Genomic DNA, 24,013 nt, shown 5'->3' with positions numbered 1-24,013 from the left:
ATGGTTTGTTCTGTTGACTATTGAAAAAATATATAGCTTAAAGAAGCTAATTATTTTGACCATAAAATGTTTTTTTTTAACTGCTTTTATTCTAGCCAAAATAAAATCAATAAGACTTTCTCCAGAAGAAAAAATATTATCAGACATACTGTGAACATTTCCTTGCTCCGTTACACATCATTTGAGAAAAAAAAAAAAAAAAATTAAAAAGGGGCTAATAATTCTGACTTCAACTGTATTTGCCATCCACAAAATAAAGAGCTAGGCTTTTAGCAGTGGATTTAAAACATGCAAACAATGAAGACATAAATCCCAAAACACATTGTCAATTAAAGATTTAATGCCAGCAACCATTTCCGCATGATATATTTATAGCGATTTAATGGATGTAATGATGCAAAACAGACTTAAGACAAGAGAGCATTTGAATAGACATTTGAAATTCAAGATTGTAACAAAAATGAATCTTTACAAAATTTAAAGTAGCAATCCCTTGCCATAATCAAGTGTGTTTTTCCTCATTCAAATAAATATATATAATAGGCACCTTGCTTGGAACATGCAAAATTGTGAACACATTCACAATGAAATAAAAGAACACATTCACTGAAATAAAAGAAAAAGAACAGCATTTTGGCTTTTAGAAAGCGAACTCATAACCTGCTTTACAGTTACCGGTCAAAATAAAATGGCATAAAGGGTGTAGAGTGTGAAAATGCAAAAGAAAGGCACATAAAATATATATAAAAAGAACATAACAGGATTGAAAACGTTAACTTTGAGACCTACTGGCCCTCCAGAACATGACACATTTGTGAATTCACATGCTCGGTGAATCAAACACCTCTAAAAAAGTTACTCTTCAGAGGGTGCATTGGTGTCCAGCGTGGTCTCCTGCGCAACACTGTCCATCTCTGCTGCTTCAGAGTTCTCAGGATTCGTCTCATTGGTGGTTCCTTCTTCCTCTGCCTGGCTTTTATCCGCTTCCGTGTCATTACTCTCATCAAACCCTCGTCCTTCAGCCTGTGGAGCGTCACCATCATAGATGATGTCCTCAGGGTTGGGTGCAGGCGGGCAGAACTCCTCATCAGGGAGCAGACAGTGAAATACTGATTCAGCCTGGAAATAAGCAGAAACAATCCTATTTTTCTTGAATGATGTGGCCTAGAAGCTATTTTTGATCCAGAGTGTAGAGTCTGCCTCCCTCTGCTGGACTCACCAGTTTAATGGAGTAGTCGCTGCCCAGTCCGGCATCAGGACCAGTGCACACGTGGACGTTGCTCGGTAGGCTGTAGCAGCTGCTGTCCATGGCTGACGTGTCCCTCATGTTGAAGTACATGACCCATAACACTGCAGGCTTGCTTATCTCCCCTGTGCCTGTAAATGTGATGTTTAAACAGTCAGTTTTTTTTCGGTCTCAATGACTTTAACTAAAGTAGCTGGTAGATATCTCACCCTGCCTTGACAAATATTACAATGATGCTGGAGCCCAAAACCAGTAATAAGGGTCAATTGGTAAAACATTTAGACTGATGCATCATTCAAAAAATGTTAATGTATTGTTTATTATTATATGATCATATTGGACCAAGATACAACTATTTGAAAATCTAGAATCTGAGGGTTCAAAGAAACCTAAATAGTAAGAAAATCCACATTCAAATAGTAAGAAAACGTCTTTATGGAACATGATCTTTACTTAATATTGTAAAGATTTATGGCATGAAAGAAAAATCCAACATTTTAACCCATAAAAAGTATTTTTGGCAATTGCTGAAAATGTATTCGCATAACATAAGCGCTTAAAAATATTAGAAATTAGCATGTTATTAAAAAGATTTTTTAGACATTAATGAATGTCTGTGTAAACATCCCTTCAGTAATTTAATAATTGAATCATACATTAACTATACACTCATCTAAAACTTTCCTGGCAAAGAATGGCAAAGAATATGAACTATGAATGTTTAGTGGTCATCCTATTTCACAAACTACATAATGCTTATCATATTTTACAAACAATCTACTGAAATGTTTATGTATAATCAATATAGTCTGAAGAAAAAGAAGATTTTGTTGCTGAAAATGCCTTAGCACCTTAGGAAAACACCAAGACTGGCTTGAGAAGGGCAAAAATAAACTCAAATATTCACTTGATTCAACAAGCAGAGGAGCATTCCTGAAAGCAAAACACGTCTAACCTTAAAGCAGATGGGCTACAGCAGCAGAAGATCATGCTGAGATCCTGTCTGCTAAGAATAGGAAACTAAGGCTTTCATTCGTATGGGCTCAGTAAAATTGAAAACTGTTGAGTTCCAATTGTCCAAACAGTTTCAACTGCCCAGTTGAAAACTGGGAAAAAGTTGTCTGGTCGGAAAAGGGCCAATGTTAGGATTATAAGGATGCACCAAATTCTCTATACCATCTCTAAATCGTTGATATATAATAAGGGTGTCAAGATCCTCCAAATCCTCGATTCGATTACATTTTCAATTCTAAAGGCATGATTCGATTCGATTTTCGATTATGAATAATTAATTAATTAATGACCAATTAATTATTTGAAGCCTACCGTTTAAACTACCTGACCTGCATGGTCTTTGTTTTACCCATAAACAAATCATACAGTAAATGAATAAAGGCAAGATACACACATAATTACCACCCGTCAATCACTTTTTTCTGCGGGACTCGTGAATAGGCAGTGATCGGTGTCATTATAATGGCGTCGGTAAAAAAGACGCACAACCAACAGGAACCAGCCAACAGTATCTGAGGTGTTCGCTAAAATGACTAAGTACAATTGAGTGAAAGATTGAAGCAGTCCTCTGACTGCCTGGACCTGCTGTCTCGAGCGCATGACTGTGTGTGTGTCTGTGTCTGTGTGGTCACGTGATATGCATTTTGAGAGGTAGAGAGGAAGGAGGGCTGCTCAGAAATGCTACACGCCAGTGTGGATGTCAAATCGTTGTTGTACTAAAATGCCATTTAAAAACAAAGACAGTGTAAACAGGGCCTGAGTGTGTACTTTTCGTGAGCGGATTTGCAACGGGGGCGGGTGGAGGATCGCGATGCCGGTGTTGTCTATCGGACGAACCGTACGTAATACGTACATAGCAGAGCTTGCGAAACTGTGTTTTTTTTGTCGAAAACACGAACGTTGTCAACATAACTCACTGGAAATCCAAAATACTTCCACACCGGCGACTTCATTTAAAGAGGAGAGGGTTTAAGTTCTGTCGACGGGTCTCCTGCTCCTGCAGTTTAACAAGAACTTCAACAAGCCTGTTTTTTTTCCCGCTTGGCAAGCCAAGCTGACGTGACATGGGGGCGTGGCAGCATCGACGATTCTTTTTTTTGGTTCGATAATCGAAATTGAGCCCCTAATATATAATATAATATAATATAATATAATATAATATAATATAATATAATATAATATAATATAATGCTGCATTTTATTAGAATATTAAACTTTAAATGTTAAGATTAAAATATCTAAGAAATATAAAATAAAAACAAGCATAAGGAAAGGTTTTGAAAGTGTACATAGAAGTTTTCGAATCTGTGTCCTAAAAATGTAAGGTGCTTCCATACATAAAGTAATCTAAGACTTTCACACAAGAAACCTGTTGTTTTCAATAAGAATCAAACAGTGAGAACTTCAGCACCAAGGACAGCGGACAGTACCAGTTGGTTAAAAGTCCACAGACCGACTTTTCAATTGCAGCATACAATCTTGTCTCTAAAATATTTTGTACAGAAATTAGGAAAAAGAAGACACTTAAGGGCTGTTTATACCATAAGTGATAACTATAAAGATAAATACACAATGTTCTCACATTGTTCTCAACATTGTTCTGAATGTTCAGACTTCAGCTTTTGTAAAGATGTAGAGAAATAATATCATTGGCAACACTTTCAGAGTGTTTTTTCTTTTCTCCAGCTAATAAATGATAAAACAGCCAGTCACAATCTGTTGGAATATAAAAAGCTCACACAATTTAAAGCTAGAGAAAACATTGTGAAGTTGCACACTTCTTGATGTTAAATCATCTTTTCAAAAATTATTTAAAGATAAGGTATATCTTGAAAACAAGAAGTGATACATGAACAATATCACACAAGTAGCACTGCGATATGGCTGTATATCCATATCGCAAAATTTTGTCTCTACCATCTGAATGTTGAGCAGAAACCGAGATTAATTAAAAAAATTATTTAAAGATAAGGTATATCTTGACAACAAGAATCGATACATGAACAATATCACACAAGTAGCACTGCGATATGGCTGTATATCGGCACTGCAAGGAGGCGTGTGTTGGCACGTCAGAACAGCAGAAACTGTTGCTACTTCACAAACATCACTTTATAGCTACTATTTGAACAATTCTCTAGCGTAATGTCTAAAATTATGGCAAAATAGATGATTTTGCTCACATTAAGATTATAAGGCAAAACAGCATAAAATGCCATCAGTCTACAGACATTTCCCAGTAGTTCTCTGTTGTAATCACATCACAAGATTTAACCCCGAAAAAGTCAAAGCAATGCAATCACTACCAGATTACTGTTGTGTTTGCAATAAGGAAAAATGCTAAAAATTTGTGGACATTTCTTCCTTCTTTCTGTTTACTGAACTAGTCTGCAGTAACGAAAACAGGAGACACATTAGAAACAAACAGATGGCCAACCGAAAAGTCAGGGTTATACAAAAAGTGGCCAACACAAAAAACATACATTCCTTAAACATTAGTCCCATCTCAGACTCAATGCACTACTATGTGTATACACTATTATATACATATGGCACTACAACATACAAAAGAGAGAGATCGACTTAGAATGTCACCAGAAATGATTTTATCAGCTGTAGTTTGTAGTTGTACGCTGACTTTTTCTCCTCTAAGGGCTTATTATACGGTCTCTGTCACAATCTTGTGGATGGACAACGTCAACTGTTATTGCTTTGCTTCAAAACTACATTCTCACCTTAAAAAAAGCCTCAAAAGTAGTTGTCCAACAGCTGCAATATTTGTCAAACTCTTGTCCTCTGCTTGCCACTCGGGTTGGCGGAGTAATACACAAGAGTGAAGAGGCTGTAAGAGTTCTGATATTGCAGAATATCGCATGGCTATCGGCCAATCAGATTCAACCAGACAGAACTGCTGTATAAAAATTTGTATTACATGGAAGCTAACAAACTGAAGTATAAAAATAAAAGCACCACATGTATCCAGTGCTAATTTTGGCATCTTTGTGTTGCCTCCATTTAAAATTCTGGGATTTCTTTTTGTTGTTTTTATTACACGACACTGATTAAGATTGCTAAATTCACTGTTTGATTACATGAACTGGATTCACTGGACAAATGTGCTAGAAAAGTAGCACACTGAGGGCACCTGCTGGTTACAAGGGGATAAATACCAAAAAACAAACAAACAACAACAAAAAACATTTATATTTTTGACCTTGGTGTCAATGGACCTTTAGTCAGGAAAAAAATGTACCAAAAAATATAAAGCAACCAATCACACTGTTTTTGTTTTCCATATTGACATGATAGCATCACGCAGTTGCTGCAGATTTGTTGGCTGCACATCCATAATACAAATCTCCACCACATCCCAAAGGTGCTCTATTGGATTGAGTTCTGCTGACTGTGGAGACCATTTGAGCACAGTGAACTCATTGTCATGTTAAAGAAACCAGTCGGAGATGATTTACGCTTTATGACATGGTGTGTTATCCTGCTGGAAGTAGCCATCAGAGGATGGGTACACTGTGATCATAAAGGGACGGACATGGTCAACAATACTCAGGTAGGCTGTGGTGTTGACACAATGCTCAATTGGTACAAATGGGCCCAAAGTGTGGCAAGAAAATATCCCTCACATCATTACACCACCACCACCAGCCTGAACTGTTGATTCAAGGCAAAATTCTGTCTCTGCCATCTGAATGTTGCAGCAGAAACCGAGACGCATCAGACTAGGCAATGTTTTTCTATTGTCCAATCTTGGTGAGCCTGTGTGAATTGTAGCCTCAGTTTCCTGTTCTTAGATGACAGGAGTGGCACCCGGTATGGTCTTCTGCTGCTGTAGCCTATCCGATTCAAGGTTCGAGGTTGTACATTTAGAGATGCTCTCCTTCATACCTCGGTTTTAACAAGTGGCTTTTGAGATCTGACTGTGTTACTGTTGCCTTTCTATCAGCTCGAACCAGTCTGGCCATTCTCCTCTGACCTCTGGCATCAACAAGGCATTTGTGCCCACAGAACTACCGCTCACTGGATATTTTCTCTTTTTCTGAACATTCTCTGTAAACCCTAGAGATGGTTGTGCATGAAAATCCCAGTCAATCAGCAGTTTCTGAAATACTCAGTACAGCCCATCTGGCACTAACAAACATGACACGTTCAAAGTCAAAACGTGGCCGGTGAGTGTATATAAACTATTCACACAATTTCAAGAGATGATTTAAACTGATTTATTCGCGGTAAGTCAATATTTTGTTAGCGAGTACATGACGTAAGTCATACAATCTCTTTTTTCCCCTCTCCTTTGATGACATCTTAGGCTCTTTGGGCTGAAAGAAGAGCACAGAATCTCAAGTGTGTGTGTTTGTGTGCTTGTGTGTGACTGGTTCGTTTAAAGCATAAAGCTGTCAGTCTGTATCATTACCCTTTAAATACACGAGCCTCTGCCGCAAAAAGGTGGGAAAAGAAAGGCTAGAAAAAGCGAGAGGGAGAAGGTGTCAGTCTGAAATGTCAGAACGGTCATTACCCAAATGTCACACAATTATGACGCGTGTTCCTTTTCCTGCCCGGAGTGGCCCGGTGATTTGCTTAATTTGGAGAGGGGGAGAGGTGTGGCGGCATCAAATGTTTAACGCAGCTTCAAATACACCACCCACCCTTCCCTCTGAATGCTGACGGGTCACCGATTCACAAAACGCTGCACCTTTAGCTGAATACACACAGCCATACAATCTCTTTTATTATACAGTCCAGACAGTCATGGACATGTGACTTGATAATATATGGACAGAATTGGAAGAGAACTAATTAGTAGGAAGAAAGTGTTTCTATGGATAAACAAAATAATGGAAACATTTATACAACAATGCAAAACTACGGAATAATTTGTTTTTGAAAACTGACATTTATATTCATCACAAACACATTCAAATGATTAAAAGTGAGATATATAAACCAACGCAATCTCACAGCAATTCGTAACTTTATGATTTAGTGGTTAATTCATACGAGTTCGTACAATCCAATTTGAACATTTTATTATAATTTTCTCATCACTCAATGACAGTTGGGTTTAGGGGCGGGGTTAGGTGCCACGCCTCCTTTTTAAAATCGTGCATTTTCGTATGATTGAACTTGAATTACGAATTAAATGTAAAATACGTTTTCTTGTCAGAGTCATCGTATATTGTATATCCTGTCATCGTTTTACATTACAATTATGTTACCAAGACAATGAGTGACTTACATTTTCAATTGTGCTCGCTGATCCTTGTACATCGCTTGTTTTCATCTACTTTTACACTTGAACAACTAAACGAATCCTTAGGTCTATTTAACAGACTATATTGTCAATGCTATAAAAGATACCTCATGAACTTGAAAATAGCCAATCTTTCGTCTGAGGTTTTCAGTGGCTGAGCAACACCTCTATGCATATAAACTCATTCATAAAAAAAGAACACAGTCTACATAAGCTTTGCGAGACTAAAACAGTTTTAAAACATACCTCTTTAAAATGAATACTTCAGCCGTGGTGTAATTATGCCAAATGTTTCAAATAATGTTAACTTTTAGAGAAATAAGCTATTTAAAAGTGTTGCAATGCTAATAATGTCACACAGCATTTTAATTATAGAAAACATAGAAATACAAAGCCGCTTCAATATGTTGTGCATTTTATTGAACTGCACAGAGCAGCATTATACCAGAACTTTAAGTTTTATTAACTTAGTATGATAAAACAGTGCTGCTTCTTCCCACATGATCATAAGAATCAGAAGCGGCCAACTGTGGCATAAAAAAAGCTCCGCTACTTTCCTGCTGCATCAAGCTATAGTCTCTCATCAACAATTTCTTCAGCTGTTTTGTTTTGCTTTGAGAGCTTATATCCTCAGTCTGCTTAATATAATGGTGAATCCTTAATACTTTAGCTCATCCATGAACATGATTTTAAGTAATTAAGATAAAAACTTCCATTATTCCACACTTAGTCATGGCATCATCAAACTCCTTTATGTCTGTTGTGAATACATGCCCTCTACCAGCAAAAATTACATACAGTGTCTTTAAGGTTTATGCAAAAGAAAATCCAAATAGAACCACTTGTTTGGTAAATAAGGCTATAGTAGGTCTCTCATACAATCCACAAACAGACAAATACTTTACATATTGTATTTTAAAAGAATAAGCTGAACATTTGCATATTATTCAATAATAAAACTTGAAATTAAAAGATTAATCATATAACCATTGTATATATGTGGGTGTGTGTGTGTGTGTGTGTGTGTATATACAGTTGAAGTCAAAATATTAGGCCCCCTTTGTTTTTTTCATTCTTTTTTTAAATATTTCTCAAATGATGTTTAACAGTGCAAGGACACTCACAGTATGTCTGATAATATTTTTTTCTTCTGGATAAAGTCTTATTTGTTTTATTTTGGCTAGAATAAATGCAGTTTTTATTTTTTTTAAACCATTTTAAGGTCAACATTATTAGCCCATTTAAGCAATTTGTTTTCAGAGAGTCTACAGAACAAACCATCTTTATATAACTTGCTTAATTACCCTAACCTGCCTAGTTAACCTAATTAACCTAGTTAAGCCTTTAAATGTCACTTTAAGCTGCACAGAAGTGTCTTGAAAATATCTAGTCAAATATTATGTACTGTCATCATGGCAAAGATAAAATAAATAAGTTATTAGAAATCAGTTATTAAAACTATTATGTTTAGAAATGTGTTGAAAAAATCTCTGTTGAACAGAAATTGGAAAAAACAGGGGGCTAATAATTGTGACTTCAACTGTATGTATGTATGTATGTATGTATATGGCAAGCCGTTTTAACATTTATTCTGTAGCCCGTACTAGTATCTATTTTCTTGTTACTTGTACTTATTTTTTTAGATACTAGTATCTTTTCCATTAAGTACTAGTACTTATTCGTTAGATACTAGTGCTTATTCATTAGATACTAGTGCCTATTCTTTAGATACTAGTTCATTGTAAAATATACAAGTGCTTATTCATTAGACATTAGTTCTTTATATTAGCTACTAGTACTTAATCATTAGATACTAGTCCTTATTCATTAGGCACTAGTATCTATTAAATATATACTAGTACTTATTTATTAGATACTAGTACTTATTAAATAGATACTAGTACCTATTAAATAGATACTAGTAGTTATTTATTAGTACTAGTATTTATTTATTAGACACTAGTATCTTTTGTAACTATTACTAGTAACAATCCCTTTTTTACTGGTCAATTCAGTTTTTTTTACTCGTCTTATGCTAAGACTAGTACAAACGGAAGAGTAGAGTTCAATTAAACATTTTACTAGTAAAATAAAAATAGTTACTAGAAACATTTCAAACAAGTACTAGTATTTAATAAATGTGTACTAGTATCTTTTAAATAAGTTATAGTATCTATTTCATAAGTACTAGTATCTATTTAATAAGTACTAGTATCTAATAAATAAGTACTAGTATCTATTTAATAGATACTAGTACCTAATGAATAAGGACTAGTATCTAATACATAAGTACTAGTATCTATTAATTAGGTAGTAGTATCTCAGTAATAAGTACTAGTACCTAATGATTAACTACTAGTAGATACAAATATGCACTAGTCACAGCTGGAATACATACTAGTCAAAAGTGAATAGTTGATATCTCAATTAGAGATCCCATAGAAATGAATGGGAATTTTTTTTTATTTATTACGAGTAACAACAGAATAGTTACTAGTCACTATTAAAATAAGTACTAGTAACTAATAAATAAGAACTAGTATAAATTTAATAAGTACTAGTATCTAATAAATAAGTACTAGTATCAATTAAATAGATACTAGTATCTAATGAATACATACTAGTATCGAATGAATAAGTACTAGTATCTATTTAATAGATACTAGTATCTAATGATTAAGTACTAGTAGCTAATATAAAGAACTAGTTTCTAATGAGTAAGCACTAGTATATTTTACAATGAACTTGTCAGGGTTCTGCCACTCTGATCTTGTAAATTCTTGTTTTGGTGGCAGATCTTTGACACTACTCATGTCTGGTCCTGTTTCTGTCTCTGTGTGCGCGCGCCGTCGTGGGTGTACGCAGAGTGTGCGCGCTCCTGCTTGACGCGGCCGCGTGCGCGCTCTGCGTCCCTCAGACGCGTGCGCTCTTGTACTCGTGTTTGTGTTTTCGTCTGTCAGCAGCATGGTGTTTCATTCCCAGCGTCTCAGTCTTGTTGGTTTCGGTTTTGGTCGGCGCTGGGATGAAGCATGCATGCTGCATATGTGAGCGCATGGTGAGTGTTTTCATTCATCGTGTGCTCGTGTCTTGCGTCTTTTGTCAAAGCACGTGGCTCGGTGTTTACATTGTGGTCACGTGCTTTTGTCGTGTGCTTCAGTGTTGTGTTATGTGAGCGCATGGCTTGTATTGTCTCTCTGTGTCATGCGCTCTCCCGTCTATTGTCTAGTCCCACCCTCCTTGTTAACCCATTATTAGTTAATTGTGTTCACCTGTGTCAATTTACTTTTTTGCTTTATAATCCCCCTCATGTTTTCAGTCCTTTGTCAGTTCGTCGTCGATATTCCCTCTGTGTTCCTGTTCCAGTCATGTCTTGCCAGCCCAGCCCAGCCAAGTTTGTCTGTTTTTGATTCATGTTTTCCCCCTCGGGGTAGTTTATTTTGCCTTTTTGTTTTATTTGTACTTTATTATTAATAAAACCCAATTATTGTTTGCACTTGAGTCCTCGCTCCTTTTCCCCTCACCGAACCCTGACAGTACGAACTGACCATTAGAGGACTCAGCAACTATGGGTTTATTTCTTCGCCCAGCTCTCTCCCAGAACAAGAAGCTCCAGGATCAATCCCTTGCCAGGAGACTGCAGGAATGTCACCAGAACAGTCGTCCATTTGGTATGTACGCTCAAGGCCTCCTTGAGGCAGTGTTGGGGCTTGGATTCAATGAGAAGAACCTCATCCATCTCTTCCTGGCAGGATTGGATGAGCCTCTTGATTGGGAGGAGCTGGGTGATTTAAAGGAATGGACTTATTGGGAGGTGGTTGAATACACCTGCCTGAGGAAGGAGAGGGAGATCCTGGAGGGGGAAGGGACCCTTCTCATCACCACCAGCACCACCTCCCAGTCCATGTCCTCCCCCCAAGGGTTAACCCGCACCCAGAAGCGGAGATTGAAGAGGAAGGCCTCTTCAGCCAAGATGGCTCCAGCCCCTGAGCGCCCTCCAGTGTCGGCTCCAGCCCCTGAGCGCCCTCCAGTGTCGGCTCCAGCCCCTGAGCGCCCTCCAGTGTCGGCTCCAGCCCCTGAGCGCCCTCCAGTGTCGGCTCCAGCCCCTGAGCGCCCTCCAGTGTCGGCTCCAGCCCCTGAGCGCCCTCCAGTGTCGGCTCCAGCCCCTGAGCGCCCTCCAGTGTCGGCTCCAGCCCCTGAGCGCCCTCCAGTGTCGGCTCCAGCCCCTGAGCGCCCCTCAGTGCCGGTCCCAGTCCGGCTCCTTGCCCTGCCGGCACCACCCAGACTCCTTGCCCTGCCGGCACCACCCAGACGTCTTGCCCAGCTGGCTCCAGCCCGGCACCTTGCCCTGCCGGCACCTACCAGACGTCTTTCCCTGCCGGCACCTACCAGACGTCTAGCCCTGCCGGCCCCAGCCCGGCTCCTTGCCCTGCTGCCGTCAACCAGACGTCTAGCCCTGCCGGCCCCAGCCCGGCTCCTTGCCCTGCCGCCACCACCCAGACGTCTTGTCCTGCCGGCCCCAGCCCGGCTCCTTGCCCTGCTGTTGTCAACCAGACGTCTAGCCCTGCCGGCACCAGCCCGGCTTCTTGCCCTGCCGGCGCCACCCAGACGTCTTGCCCAGCCGGCCCCAGCCCGGCTCCCTGCCCTGCCGGCTCCCCTCTGGCCTCCAGCCCAGCCGGCTCCCCACATGCCTCCAGCCCAGCCGGCTCCCCACAGGCCTCCAGCCCAGCCGGCTCCCCACAGGCCTCCAGCCCAGCCGGCTCCCCACAGGCCTCCAGCCCAGCCGGCTCCCCACAGGCCTCCAGCCCAGCCGGCTCCCCACAGGCCTCCAGCCCAGCCGGCTCCCCACAGGCCTCCAGCCCAGCCGGCTCCCCACAGGCCTCCAGCCCAGCCGGCTCCCCACAGGCCTCCAGCCCAGCCGGCTCCCCACAGGCCTCCAGCCCAGCCGGCTCCCCACAGGCCTCCAGCCCAGCCGGCTCCCCACAGGCCTCCAGCCTCAGCCCAGCCGCCTTCAGCCCTGCCGGCTCCCCAGCTGCGGCCTTCTGTCCAGCCAGCTCCCCTCAGGCCTTCTGTCCAACCGGCTCTTGTCAAGTCGCCTCCAGCCCAACCGGCTCTCTACAGACCGCCTGCCTTGTTTCCCCTTACAGACTCTCCCTGGGTCGTCCCCCCTGCTCCTCACTGGTGTTCCCCTCTTCCACCCTGGATGGATCCTCCGGCTTCACCCTGGTTCCCTGCCGGGCCTCCCGACCCGCTGAACCCACCCTGGACTGTCCCTCCTGATCCTCCCTGGTTTTGCCCTCCCATCCCTCCCTTGTTTGTCTTGTTGAGTCTGACTTGGCTCCCCTCCCTCCCCCCCTTCATGTCTTGCCTGTTCACCTCCCTGTCTTGTGTTTGTTGATGTTGCCTGTTTTGTTGTCTTGTGGTGTTTCTTGTCTGTCTTGTACCTTGTTGGATGTTCCCTTTAGGGACGCCAGGTGGCGTCCCTTTTGGGGGGGGGTAGTGTCAGGGTTCTGCCACTCTGATCTTGTAAATTCTTGTTTTGGTGGCAGATCTTTGACACTACTCATGTCTGGTCCTGTTTCTGTCTCTGTGTGCGCGCGCCGTCGTGGGTGTACGCAGAGTGTGCGCGCTCCTGCTTGACGCGGCCGCGTGCGCGCTCTGCGTCCCTCAGACGCGTGCGCTCTTGTACTCGTGTTTGTGTTTTCGTCTGTCAGCAGCATGGTGTTTCATTCCCAGCGTCTCAGTCTTGTTGGTTTCGGTTTTGGTCGGCGCTGGGATGAAGCATGCATGCTGCATATGTGAGCGCATGGTGAGTGTTTTCATTCATCGTGTGCTCGTGTCTTGCGTCTTTTGTCAAAGCACGTGGCTCGGTGTTTACATTGTGGTCACGTGCTTTTGTCGTGTGCTTCAGTGTTGTGTTATGTGAGCGCATGGCTTGTATTGTCTCTCTGTGTCATGCGCTCTCCCGTCTATTGTCTAGTCCCACTCTCCTTGTTAACCCATTATTAGTTAATTGTGTTCACCTGTGTCAATTTACTTTTTTGCTTTATAATCCCCCTCATGTTTTCAGTCCTTTGTCAGTTCGTCGTCGATATTCCCTCTGTGTTCCTGTTCCAGTCATGTCTTGCCAGCCCAGCCCAGCCAAGTTTGTCTGTTTTTGATTCATGTTTTCCCCCTCGGGGTAGTTTATTTTGCCTTTTTGTTTTATTTGTACTTTATTATTAATAAAACCCAATTATTGTTTGCACTTGAGTCCTCGCTCCTTTTCCCCTCACCGAACCCTGACAGAACTAGTATCTAAAGAATAGGCACTAGTATCTAATGAATAAGCACTAGTATCTAACGAATATGCACTAGTACTTAATGGAAAAGATACTAGTATCTAAAAAATAAGTACTAGTAACAAGAAAATAGATACTAGTACGGGCTATAGAATAAATGTTAAAACGGCTTGCCATAGTATGTATGTATGTATGTATGTATGTATGTATATAACTGTATAATCTAGTCGAACTATTATCAAATGATAAATATTAACAAACCTATAAAATATAAGTAACCTAAAACTCCACTATATTGGTATCTAAGGCCAGCTATGGTGTCAGAACCAAAATGTAGTTACCTTATTTCATCAAAATACCAGCATATGCTCTAAAAACACAATAAATTAAATGAAATTTCAGTGTGTGGAACTACTTGCTTCTCCATGACATGCATTGCCTCCAATTCTATGTTTCTAATGAACATCTATGGGAGTGTTTTTACTTTACGACAGCTCTAGTATAAACTATATTGAAGCAACAATAAGTATGCAAGTGTTCGGGCCAACAGCCAGAAGACGCAGTGGCTCTCTTTTGGTCATACATACGCACACACATGCTCCCAGATGTGACAAATGTCAGATTAGCATACAGCAGCACTCCTGATGGTGGCTAACACATGCCTGCAGCTGCAAACCTTCCAAACCACAGCAAACCTCTAATACACATTGGCCCAGCGCACACACACACACACACTATACAAACACTGCTCTCTATAGCCGACCTGCTCACAAAATATTTTTTCTATATAGCATGACGAGAATGTTTCTGCACTTTTGATTTTGGGAAACATTTACTTAATTTCTGTCCAAAACAATTATTGTACTTTTTAATATTCAACATATTCCACAAATAATGCAGAGAGAAATGCCATTTTTATTTGGAGAAATGTGCACGCGCTCAGAGATGAGGGTTTCTGGCATCTCCTTTCTGCATTCACACAGCAGCATTCCGGCAAATTACCGGTGATGTAATAACTTCTCTCTGGAATGAATTTACCGGTATTTTCAAAAAGGGCCAGTTCACACATACAGAGCTTTCTGGAAAATTGCCGGTAATTTTCCGGAAAGGTCTGTATGTGTGAAAGAGGCTAATGACAAATTCCGACATATAAACATTGACAACAGTTGAAGATAAAATATATTATATACAAACAATACATTCATTATTCCATTTATTCATTCATTTTCATTCTCAGCTTAGTCTCTTTATTAATCTGGGGTCACCACAGCGGAATGAACCGCCAACTTATCCAGCATATATTTTACACAGCGGATGCCCTTCTAGCTGCAACCCATCACTGGGAAACATCCATGCACATTAACTCACATAAACAACGGACAATTTTAGCTTACCTAATTCACTTATTCACCTATACCACAAGCACCAGGAGGAAACCCATATGAACGCGAGAAAAACATGCAAACTCCACACAGAAACGCCAACTGACACAGCCGGGGCTCGAACCAGCAACCTTCTTGCTGTGAGGCAATTTTGCTCAAACAATACATAAGAAAGTAAATTAATAATACATAAATAAAATAAGTCAATTATAATAACAAAATAAGAAATACAAACGAAAAAATCGAATAAATCAAGTGGAAACAAAATACTGACCATCAGTTTTAATCTAAATTAGTCTGAGCCTCTTCAATTTAAATTGCCTGTAGAATTTATGTCTTTCAAATAATCTATGAAAAGTTGCTAGATTTGACAGAATTTGTCTTCTTTCTTTTTTTAGGGAGAATGTGATTTTCTCCACTTCCTGCCTAGCAACATTCTAAAAAATATAAATTTCTGAGCAAAAAAAGAAGAAGAAAAAAGCAGCTGGAAGAGCATCTGCAATGTAAAACATAAGCTGGATAAGTGGTTCATTCTGCTGTGACGACCTCTGATGAATAAAAGGACTGAGCCAAAGAAAAATGACGTTTGAACTGTCTAAGCTAACTGGAAGTATTAAATATGGTAGAGACTGGATGACCAACAATTTACTTCTCCTACAGACAAAACAGAATTATATTGGGCCTAAATCCTGTACACAGCAGATCTCACAACTTGACCTGCAATTAGAGGGATACAAAGTTAGCGTTAGCTCTACTATGAAAGATCTGGGTGTTCTTTTAAACAGCAACTCATCTTTTGAAAATCATGTATCCCAAGTCACAAAAGCCGCCTTCTTTCATCTGAGAAATAAGTAACGAAGTAGGCTATCCATCTCAGATGTAGAAAGGCTAGTCCATGCTTTTCTGACTTCTAGGCTGGATTACTGTAATGGTCTGTTCACTGGTTGCCCAGCATTCTCTTATTAACAAGCTTCAGCAAGTACAAAATGCAGCAGCCAGAGTTCTACCAGGTCTAGAAAATACCATCATATCGCCCCAATTTTATCCTCCTTACATTGACTGCCTGTTAAGTTTCGTATTGATTTTAAAATATTACTTCTTACCTGAAAAGCTTTAAATAATCTAGCTCTGTTTATCTAACCAACCTTTTGTCTCGCTACAATCCAACCCGCTCTTTAAGATCTCAAAATTCAGGGCTAATAGGTAGGTAATACCTAAAATAGCAAAGTCGAGTAAAGGAGATCGAGTCTTCTACTTTATGGCTCCTAAACTCTGGAATAGCCTTCCTGATAATGTCCGAAGCTCAGACACACTCTTGCAATTCAAAACTAGATTAAAGACATATCTTTTTAGTAAAGCATACACTCAATGTATCACATAGCGTTATGATGCAGGAATGTGCTCTACGCATCTCGTTTATATACACCATAAACAGCAGCTACGCTAATTATTCTTTTTTATTCTCTATTTCCATCTGAGGATACTCATCCCGAGGCCCCCAGAGATTATGCAGTGCCACTGTTGCGATTCTGTGAAGAGATGATCCCAAGGTTTTCACAATCTCAGACCAGGCCGCATTCTGAGCAGCTGCTGTGGTGGTCATGGAGGAGTAGAGGGCACGCATCTGATTCCTGTGAGACTCCAGAGACAGCCAAATCTTCGCTGACGTCCAGCATTCTCCAGCCTCCAGCGCCTAGACTGCAGCTCTGCACAAGATGTTTGGCCATAGAAGAAATGGTCGTGCCCACCTGAGCCTAGTTTCTCTCGAGGTTTTTTATCCTTCACTTTCCCCATTTGGAGAAGTTTTTTCCTTAACGCTGTCATCACTGGCTTGCATGGTTCGGGACTTGTAGAGCTTCGCACCGATAGATTGCTCTTCAGTGTTTGGACTCTCAGCAGTGAATATTAAAACACACTGAACTGAACAAATTGAAACTTAAACTCTGAAACACTGTTTCAATTCACTATAATCTTCTATGTGAAGCTGCTTTAACACAATCTACATTGTAAAAGCGCTATAGAAATAAAGCTGAATTGAATTGAAAATGAATGAATGAATGAACAATGTTGGAATTTAATATAAAATAAAAAACATTTAGGAGAAATCGAAACTAGCAATTTGGATTTTTGTTAATGTTATTACATTGCAAAATTTTATATCGTCAAAAACGATTTTAGTGTAAATCTAGTTGTCATACAGGAGACTTAATCTTTCTGATGGGTCTAAAATCTTCAATAAAACATGCACTTGCTGCTGTGATTTGTGTTGTTTGGCTCCATCATGATCTAAACCAACACACACACACACACACACACATACACACGCAGACAGCGCTTTGACTATGGGGATGAATGAAGATCTGCCCAGGTGACTTTGTCTCTCTGACCTGTTCTGGCCCACTGCTCTTCTTATCTAGCGATTCATCCTCAAGACCTCTGCCAGTATTTGTTCTGACATTTTAATTAAAATAGTACTAGCTCATTCCTGTGATAAAAAGGCAGTGTGTCGCCCAGCAGGGCCACGCACCCCGCAGCGGCCCCGCACCTGAGCACACATGCTTACACACACAAACAATTACAACCATTCTATTTAGTCGGGCCAAAGAAGTACTTCAGTTCAAAACAAGAATCAATATAAAAAGGAATTGCTTCAGGGGAGAGTGCGTGAATGACTGGAAAGTGATAAAGATTAAAGGTGTGGTAAAATGACTAAGTTTGTTAGATGAGGATGCCATAGATTTGATGATCTTGATCCTACTGTTATTACAGTTCAACAAAATTGAAAGTTGTCGTCATTTGCTCACCCTTCACTTGTTCCAAACCTATTTAAGTTTCTTTCTTCTATTCTCACAATAGAAATTTTGAAAAATGATAGTTGCTGGGAACCATTGACTTCCATAACATTTTGTTCTTTGTATGTAAGTCAATGAGCATTCTTTAAAATATCTTTGTGTTCAACAGAAGAAATAAACTTTTAAAAGGTGTAAAATGATTTTCATTTTAGGGTAATAAAACATTTAAACATTGGTATACATTGGGTAATACTGAAATGACAGAAACATCGCAGATGTGCTTATTGCGATGTATCTTGTGGTAAGCACAAGTGCTGGCTTTCTTGTCCAAATATCTCTACCGATTTTTTTTAATGCTGAAATATGACCACGCAATGAGGCAATGTTTCAGAAGCCATAAGACTGCTTGAAGTAATGACATAATAGTTTGATTCTTTTTTTATATGATTATTATACATCATTTGTATTACATTATTTATGTTGATAGAACTATATTAGTGAAGCAAACCAGCGGTGAAACTTAATTCTTTTAGTTTGTTTGCATTGTTAAAATGTTTGATTTGTTTTATGCAACAGTAAATCTTGGCTTGAAAATGTTCATTCAAGTTGTAGGGAAGCTTTCTATTCCCTGAAATAGAAAACACATGTTTGTTTGTTATATATATATTATTTTAATAGATAATGAATATTGCATTATGTAGCATCGCATATCCCAAGGAAGCAAAAGAAAAGAGAAGAAACAAAAAGAAAGAGAAGGAAAAAAAGGAGAAGAAAGACAGAAAAAAGGAAGGAAGGAAGAAAAAAAAGAAACGAAAAGGAAAGATAGGAAGAAAAAAGGAAATACATAAAAGAAAGGAAAAAAAGAAGGAAAAAAGAAACCAAAGGAATAAAGAAAAAATAAACGAAAAGAACAAAGAAAGAAAGAAAGGAAAGGAAAGGAAAGGAAAGAAGAAAGAAAGAATAAATGAAATAAAAGAAATAAGAAAAGAAAGAAAGAAAGAAAGAAAGGAAAAGAAGAAAAGAAAAAGCAAGAAAAAGGAAAGTATACTGGAAGAAAAGAAGGAAAGAAAGAAAAAGAATGAAGGAAGAAAGGAAAGAAGGAAGCAAAGAAAGAAACGAAAGGAATAAAGTAAAAAATAAAAGAAACAAAAAAGGAAGAAGGAAATAAATTAAAGAAAAGAAAGAAAGAAGGAAGGAAATGTAGGAAAGGAAAGAAGGAAAAAACAAAGAAAGAAGGAAAGAAAAAGAAAGGAAAGAAAGATAGAAAGGAAGGAAAAGAAAACAAAAGAAATGAAAAGAAATAGACAAGGAAACGAAAAGAAGGAAAAAAGAAAGAAAAGAAGAAAGAAAGAAACAAAGAAAGAAAGGAAAAGAATAAAAGAAACTAAAAAAACAATAAGAAAAAAAGAAGGAAATAAAAGAAGAAAGAGAAAAAAGAAGGAAAGGAAATAAGGAAGAAAGGAAGGAAGAGAAAGGAAAAGAAGGAAGGAGGAAAGGAAGGAAGAAAGAAAGAAGTAATTTGATCATCAGCCTTAATAACACAAACTAAATAATTTTAAAAACACTTAAACATTTTCAATTATTGTCAAAAAAGACTTGAATATATATAGTTTGTTTATTGGCCTTTGAGACCACTCTTCTCCAATTAATCTTAAATCAATATATTATATTAACTGAATCCAAACGTCTGAATTAGTCATATAAAATGAAGCATACACCACTTAATTAACGCCATAGAAGACATTAAAGGATGATGATTGTCTCTTCTTGCTCAGTTACTGTATAAGGATGTGTGCACTTTATCTTATAAAAAGAGGTTTGTCAGGCTACACTAACACAAAAAACATTTTGAAAACTTGTATTGCCATTTAGTTCCCACACTGTCATTTTACCACAACTATCACAAGTAGCATAAACGGGTCTACTTTTGGAATCAATGTGATTCTACCCTCATGATCTGAAGGTAACGTGAGGTCATATGTGACAGTTCGTGCTCAGATTCACTCTGAAGGAGCCAAGCAGACCCTGACAGAGCATAATGGGAATCAATGGGAGCAGCGCCTGGCCCCTGCCTGCCACACCACCATCAATATCAATCACTGTTATCGCCAATAACGTCTCTGTGTAAGCCCTTCACTGAATGTCACAGCAATACCAGCTCTTTCTTCTTTAAAGAGAAGAAGAGATGATCTCTCTTTGACACGGACGGCAAGGTTAGTTAAGTGCTGTTAGCAGGATGTATGGTGGATCTGTATGGCCAATCGGGGACAGAAGATGTTAATGAGTTTAAATGATGGGGAGTTTTTAACTGGAAGTGTAGGAGCTGGCTTGCGTCTTACCTTCTGAAGGATCTTCTCCGGGAGTGGTGGGAATGTGAAATAATTGAGATACAACTGGAGCAAGATCTTGCTGGGCCGTACCAGACGATGAACAGGTCAAGTGGACCAAACCTGTAAGGGATCACAAAATTCAATTGAAAATTCATTAATAAAAATATTGCTTTGCAACAATAGCTTTAAAAAACATTTAATTGAGCATGGCAATCTGGGTTAAGAGAGTGTATGGGTGTTTCCCAGTACTGAGTTGTTAGTTACCCTGTTAAGGGTATCTAACAGAGCTGGACTGGGACAAAACAATCAGCCCTGGCATTTTGGGCCAGAGCGCTCCACTACATTCAATCAAAATGCTACCCATCTGTGCACGCCCTTGAGTATGTTTACCAACTTCTATTCTAAAAAAGTACAAAAGCCATATATTTAGGAAATAATCAGAGTTTACATATTAAAAACCTTGTACAAAATGTAATTTATTGTTATAATAAAATTATAATCCATGCTGGAAGTCCATCTTGTGTGTGTGTGTGCCTGTGTGTTTTGAGAGAGCCCATATTAAATAATGAACATAAAAATTGCCTGCTGATGCACACAGTTAATATTGATTAACAAAATAAAGTTAAATAATAAAAGCAATGTGTCAGAGACCCTTAAAAAATGTTTAACTCAACAAAAAAACATCAAGTTTATCTTTCATCTAGTTTAAAGATTGGATATAGTCATTAAAATGAACTTAAACTATTAAATACTACAACAAATATTTGTTTGGACCCAAACTACAAAACTAAAAAAATATATATAATAATAATAATAAAAAATAATTAGTTTTGCTTAGGTTGCATATTGTATAAATATTATTTTAAATATATAGGCCTAGGCAAGGCAGTGGCGCAGTAGGTAGTGCTGTCGTCTCACAGCAAGAAGGTCGCTGGTTCGAACCTCGGCTCAGTTGGCGTTTCTGTGTGGAGTTTGCATGTTCTCCCTGCCTTCGCTTGGGTGTCCTCCAGGTGCTCCGGTTTCCCCCACAGTCCAAAGACATGTGGTACAGGTGAATTGGGTAGGCTAAATTGTTCGTAGTGTATGAGTGTGTGTGTGTGTGTGAATGTTTCCCAGAGATGGGTTGCGGCTGGAAGGGCTTGCTGGATAAGTTGGCAGTTCATTCCGCTGTGGCGACCCCAGATTAATAAAGGGACTAAGCCAACAAGAAAATGAATGAATATAGGCCAACATCTTGCTGACGATCAAAAACAAAAATGTCATAATATCACAGGCGATTGACTACTGACCGGGTGCATCTAAAAATATATGAATGACACTCATAGAGCTTAAGTAGCATACAGTTCTTTAGGATCTATATAATTTGTAAAATAAAGAGTAGCAGGTTAAGGGAACAGCGTGGGAAGAAGTTGCCGTGGGCCTTGGTGCAGATGAAAAGTTAAAATAAAAAGTATTTATAGATAGATAGGTAACTAGATGCACGTTGCTTCTGCTCTCCATAGGCGCGCTTGTTGTCTGAAAGAGGCAAGACTCTCAACTATTTTGACAAATACACACCGATGTTGCACGCTTACACAGAGGCCAGAATGGGAGTTTGTGATTGGGTCAGCTCAATATCAATAAAGAAAAGAACCAATGGGCTGCAGATTATGTCATATGGGCCGGTCTGTTAAAAAAAAAAACATCATACTTTCAGAAAGTCACAGATCAAAGCATCGTCAATTATAGGCAGAATAAAACGACAGGCTGCTAAGTGTTTTATTGGCCAATCAGATCATAAGAAGATGATCAGCCCGCCCCAAAAAGTACGCCGGCCCAGCGGGAAACTTCCCGGTCTACCAGATGGCCAGTCCACCCCTGGTATCTACTGCATAAAACATATGCCCAAACAGTTGGTGGTTCATTCTGCTGTGGATGGACTGGACTGACAACGTTCAATTTACTAGAACTTCTTTGTTAAGCTACAGTACTTTGACACAATCTACATTGTAAAAGTGCTATAGAAATAATTTTGAACGGAATTGAACTGAAAATAATTGGCGACATCTGAAATAGAGACTAAGATGAAGGAGAACGAACAAAGCATGCACACACACACAAACGCATAAACGAACGCACGCACACACGCACGAATGCACGAACAAACGAATGGACATGCACACACACAAACGAATGAACGAATCTGGGCTAACATCATGAAGATTCATTGAAGAACTAAAGTTAGACTCTTAAAGTACACATGAAAGCGATCCAAAAGAGCGGGCAGCAAAATTCAAAACAAAAAATCTCAATCCTCGCAAAGGTCTGAGAAGTTCTACTAAGTGGGATCTGTGGAAATGTCCTGGATAATCCCGAGAGTTCACACACACCACTTCCAGGCTTATCATTACTTCTTCAGCGGACTGCGGTACAATACTGTGCGTGTGAGGATCAAAGAGAAGAATTGTAGTGCACGCAGCTCAGGGCGGAATACAGGCTCTGTGTCACACAATGGAGAGGTGCACAGATGTAGGCATCTCCAGTGGGACAGAAGGTGCAGCTTCGCTAAAGGCTCTAAAGACACACGGGACACACGCCAACTTGAAAAAAAATGTCTTGCTACAGCCAAAGACACTCTAGAGGCTGATTTTAAAAGTCCTGGAGAGTTAAAAGTTAACACTTTTGCAGTGCAAGGTGGATTAATACCATGTTATGGACATATACTGTTTTGTATAGAATCTTAAACAAAATATACAGTGAAAGCTTTGAAAATGTATTTGTCATCCTGTGAAATTTTTATTTAAAAACATTTTTTGCAAGAGCTGGTAAGCTGATTTTTTTTACAACATATTTTTACTCACAATAGTGTTATAAACTAATTTCGAACTTTTTTTGTCTTTACTATGATGACAGTAGGAATGGGACGGCTCATGAAAAAATAAAATTGTCATTTATGACAGTTCGGAACCATGTTATCTAACATTTATCTCATTGGCAATATCGTAACTGCGTTGTAAAGATTGTTGCCAGATTAAAGGCTGGTTTAAACTGGTGCCGCGTCCCTGAACTCTTGTGTGCACCTCATGAAATAGATGAGTCTTTTATACTTGATGCGTTCGCCGTTGTGATATTCTTTAAAACAACAGGGGGCGGCCAAAAGAAACCGGCCGTAAAATCGAACAAATAAACAGAGAAGTAGGAAGTTTCTAGAACTAAATCATATCATTAATATCATTTAAGATTTTTAAACAAATTATTTTTTAAAATCATTTTAATGATTACAAAGATTTTTATAACCATTCAAGATTTTTAAAATCAAACTTTGATGCATCACTTGCTTTTATTAAAGTTTTATTATTGTACATTTATTAAAGAAAATATAGATTTTTTTTAATTATCATTATTATTTAGCCCACTCAGCAATTCACACATTACTCTCTAGCTAGTTTGTACTTATATAGTTAAAAATAATTTGTTTACTTATAAGCTAAAAACGCAATAACGGTTCAACAGTCCTGACCATTATCACCTCTGACCATTATCACCTATAAAGCCTAGAAAAACAGGGCATTAGTATATTGTAAAAGTGATAGCTTCAAATTTTCTTTTCCAGTCATCAAAGAAATAACTTGTTACTTCTTTTTAATTTTGTAATTATTAAATGGTTTTAAATTCAAAATTGTACTATATACAGTTGAAGTCACAATTATTAGCCCCCCTTTGAAATTT

At 39.0% G+C, this 24,013-nt stretch overlaps 1 protein-coding gene across 2 annotated transcripts in view; it reads right to left on the bottom strand.

Moving 5' to 3' along the window:
* Positions 1–322: 322 nt before the first annotated feature.
* Positions 323–24,013, bottom strand: part of chm (CHM Rab escort protein) — a 120,619-nt gene continuing 96,928 nt past the window's right edge. Inside the window, 4 exon segments of one of the 2 annotated variants that reach the window (NM_203461.1) lie at positions 323–581; positions 608–1,119; positions 1,220–1,377; positions 20,315–20,425. In NM_203461.1, coding sequence (NP_982286.1) covers positions 856–1,119; positions 1,220–1,377; positions 20,315–20,425 — 533 coding nt within the window. In that variant the 3' untranslated portion in view covers positions 323–581; positions 608–855. 2 annotated transcript variants of the gene reach the window in all.

The sequence above is a fragment of the Danio rerio genome, chromosome 21, assembly GCF_049306965.1.
Source record: "Danio rerio strain Tuebingen ecotype United States chromosome 21, GRCz12tu, whole genome shotgun sequence".
NCBI lineage: Eukaryota > Metazoa > Chordata > Actinopteri > Cypriniformes > Danionidae > Danio > Danio rerio.
This window is presented reverse-complemented; position numbering and strand designations above follow the sequence as displayed.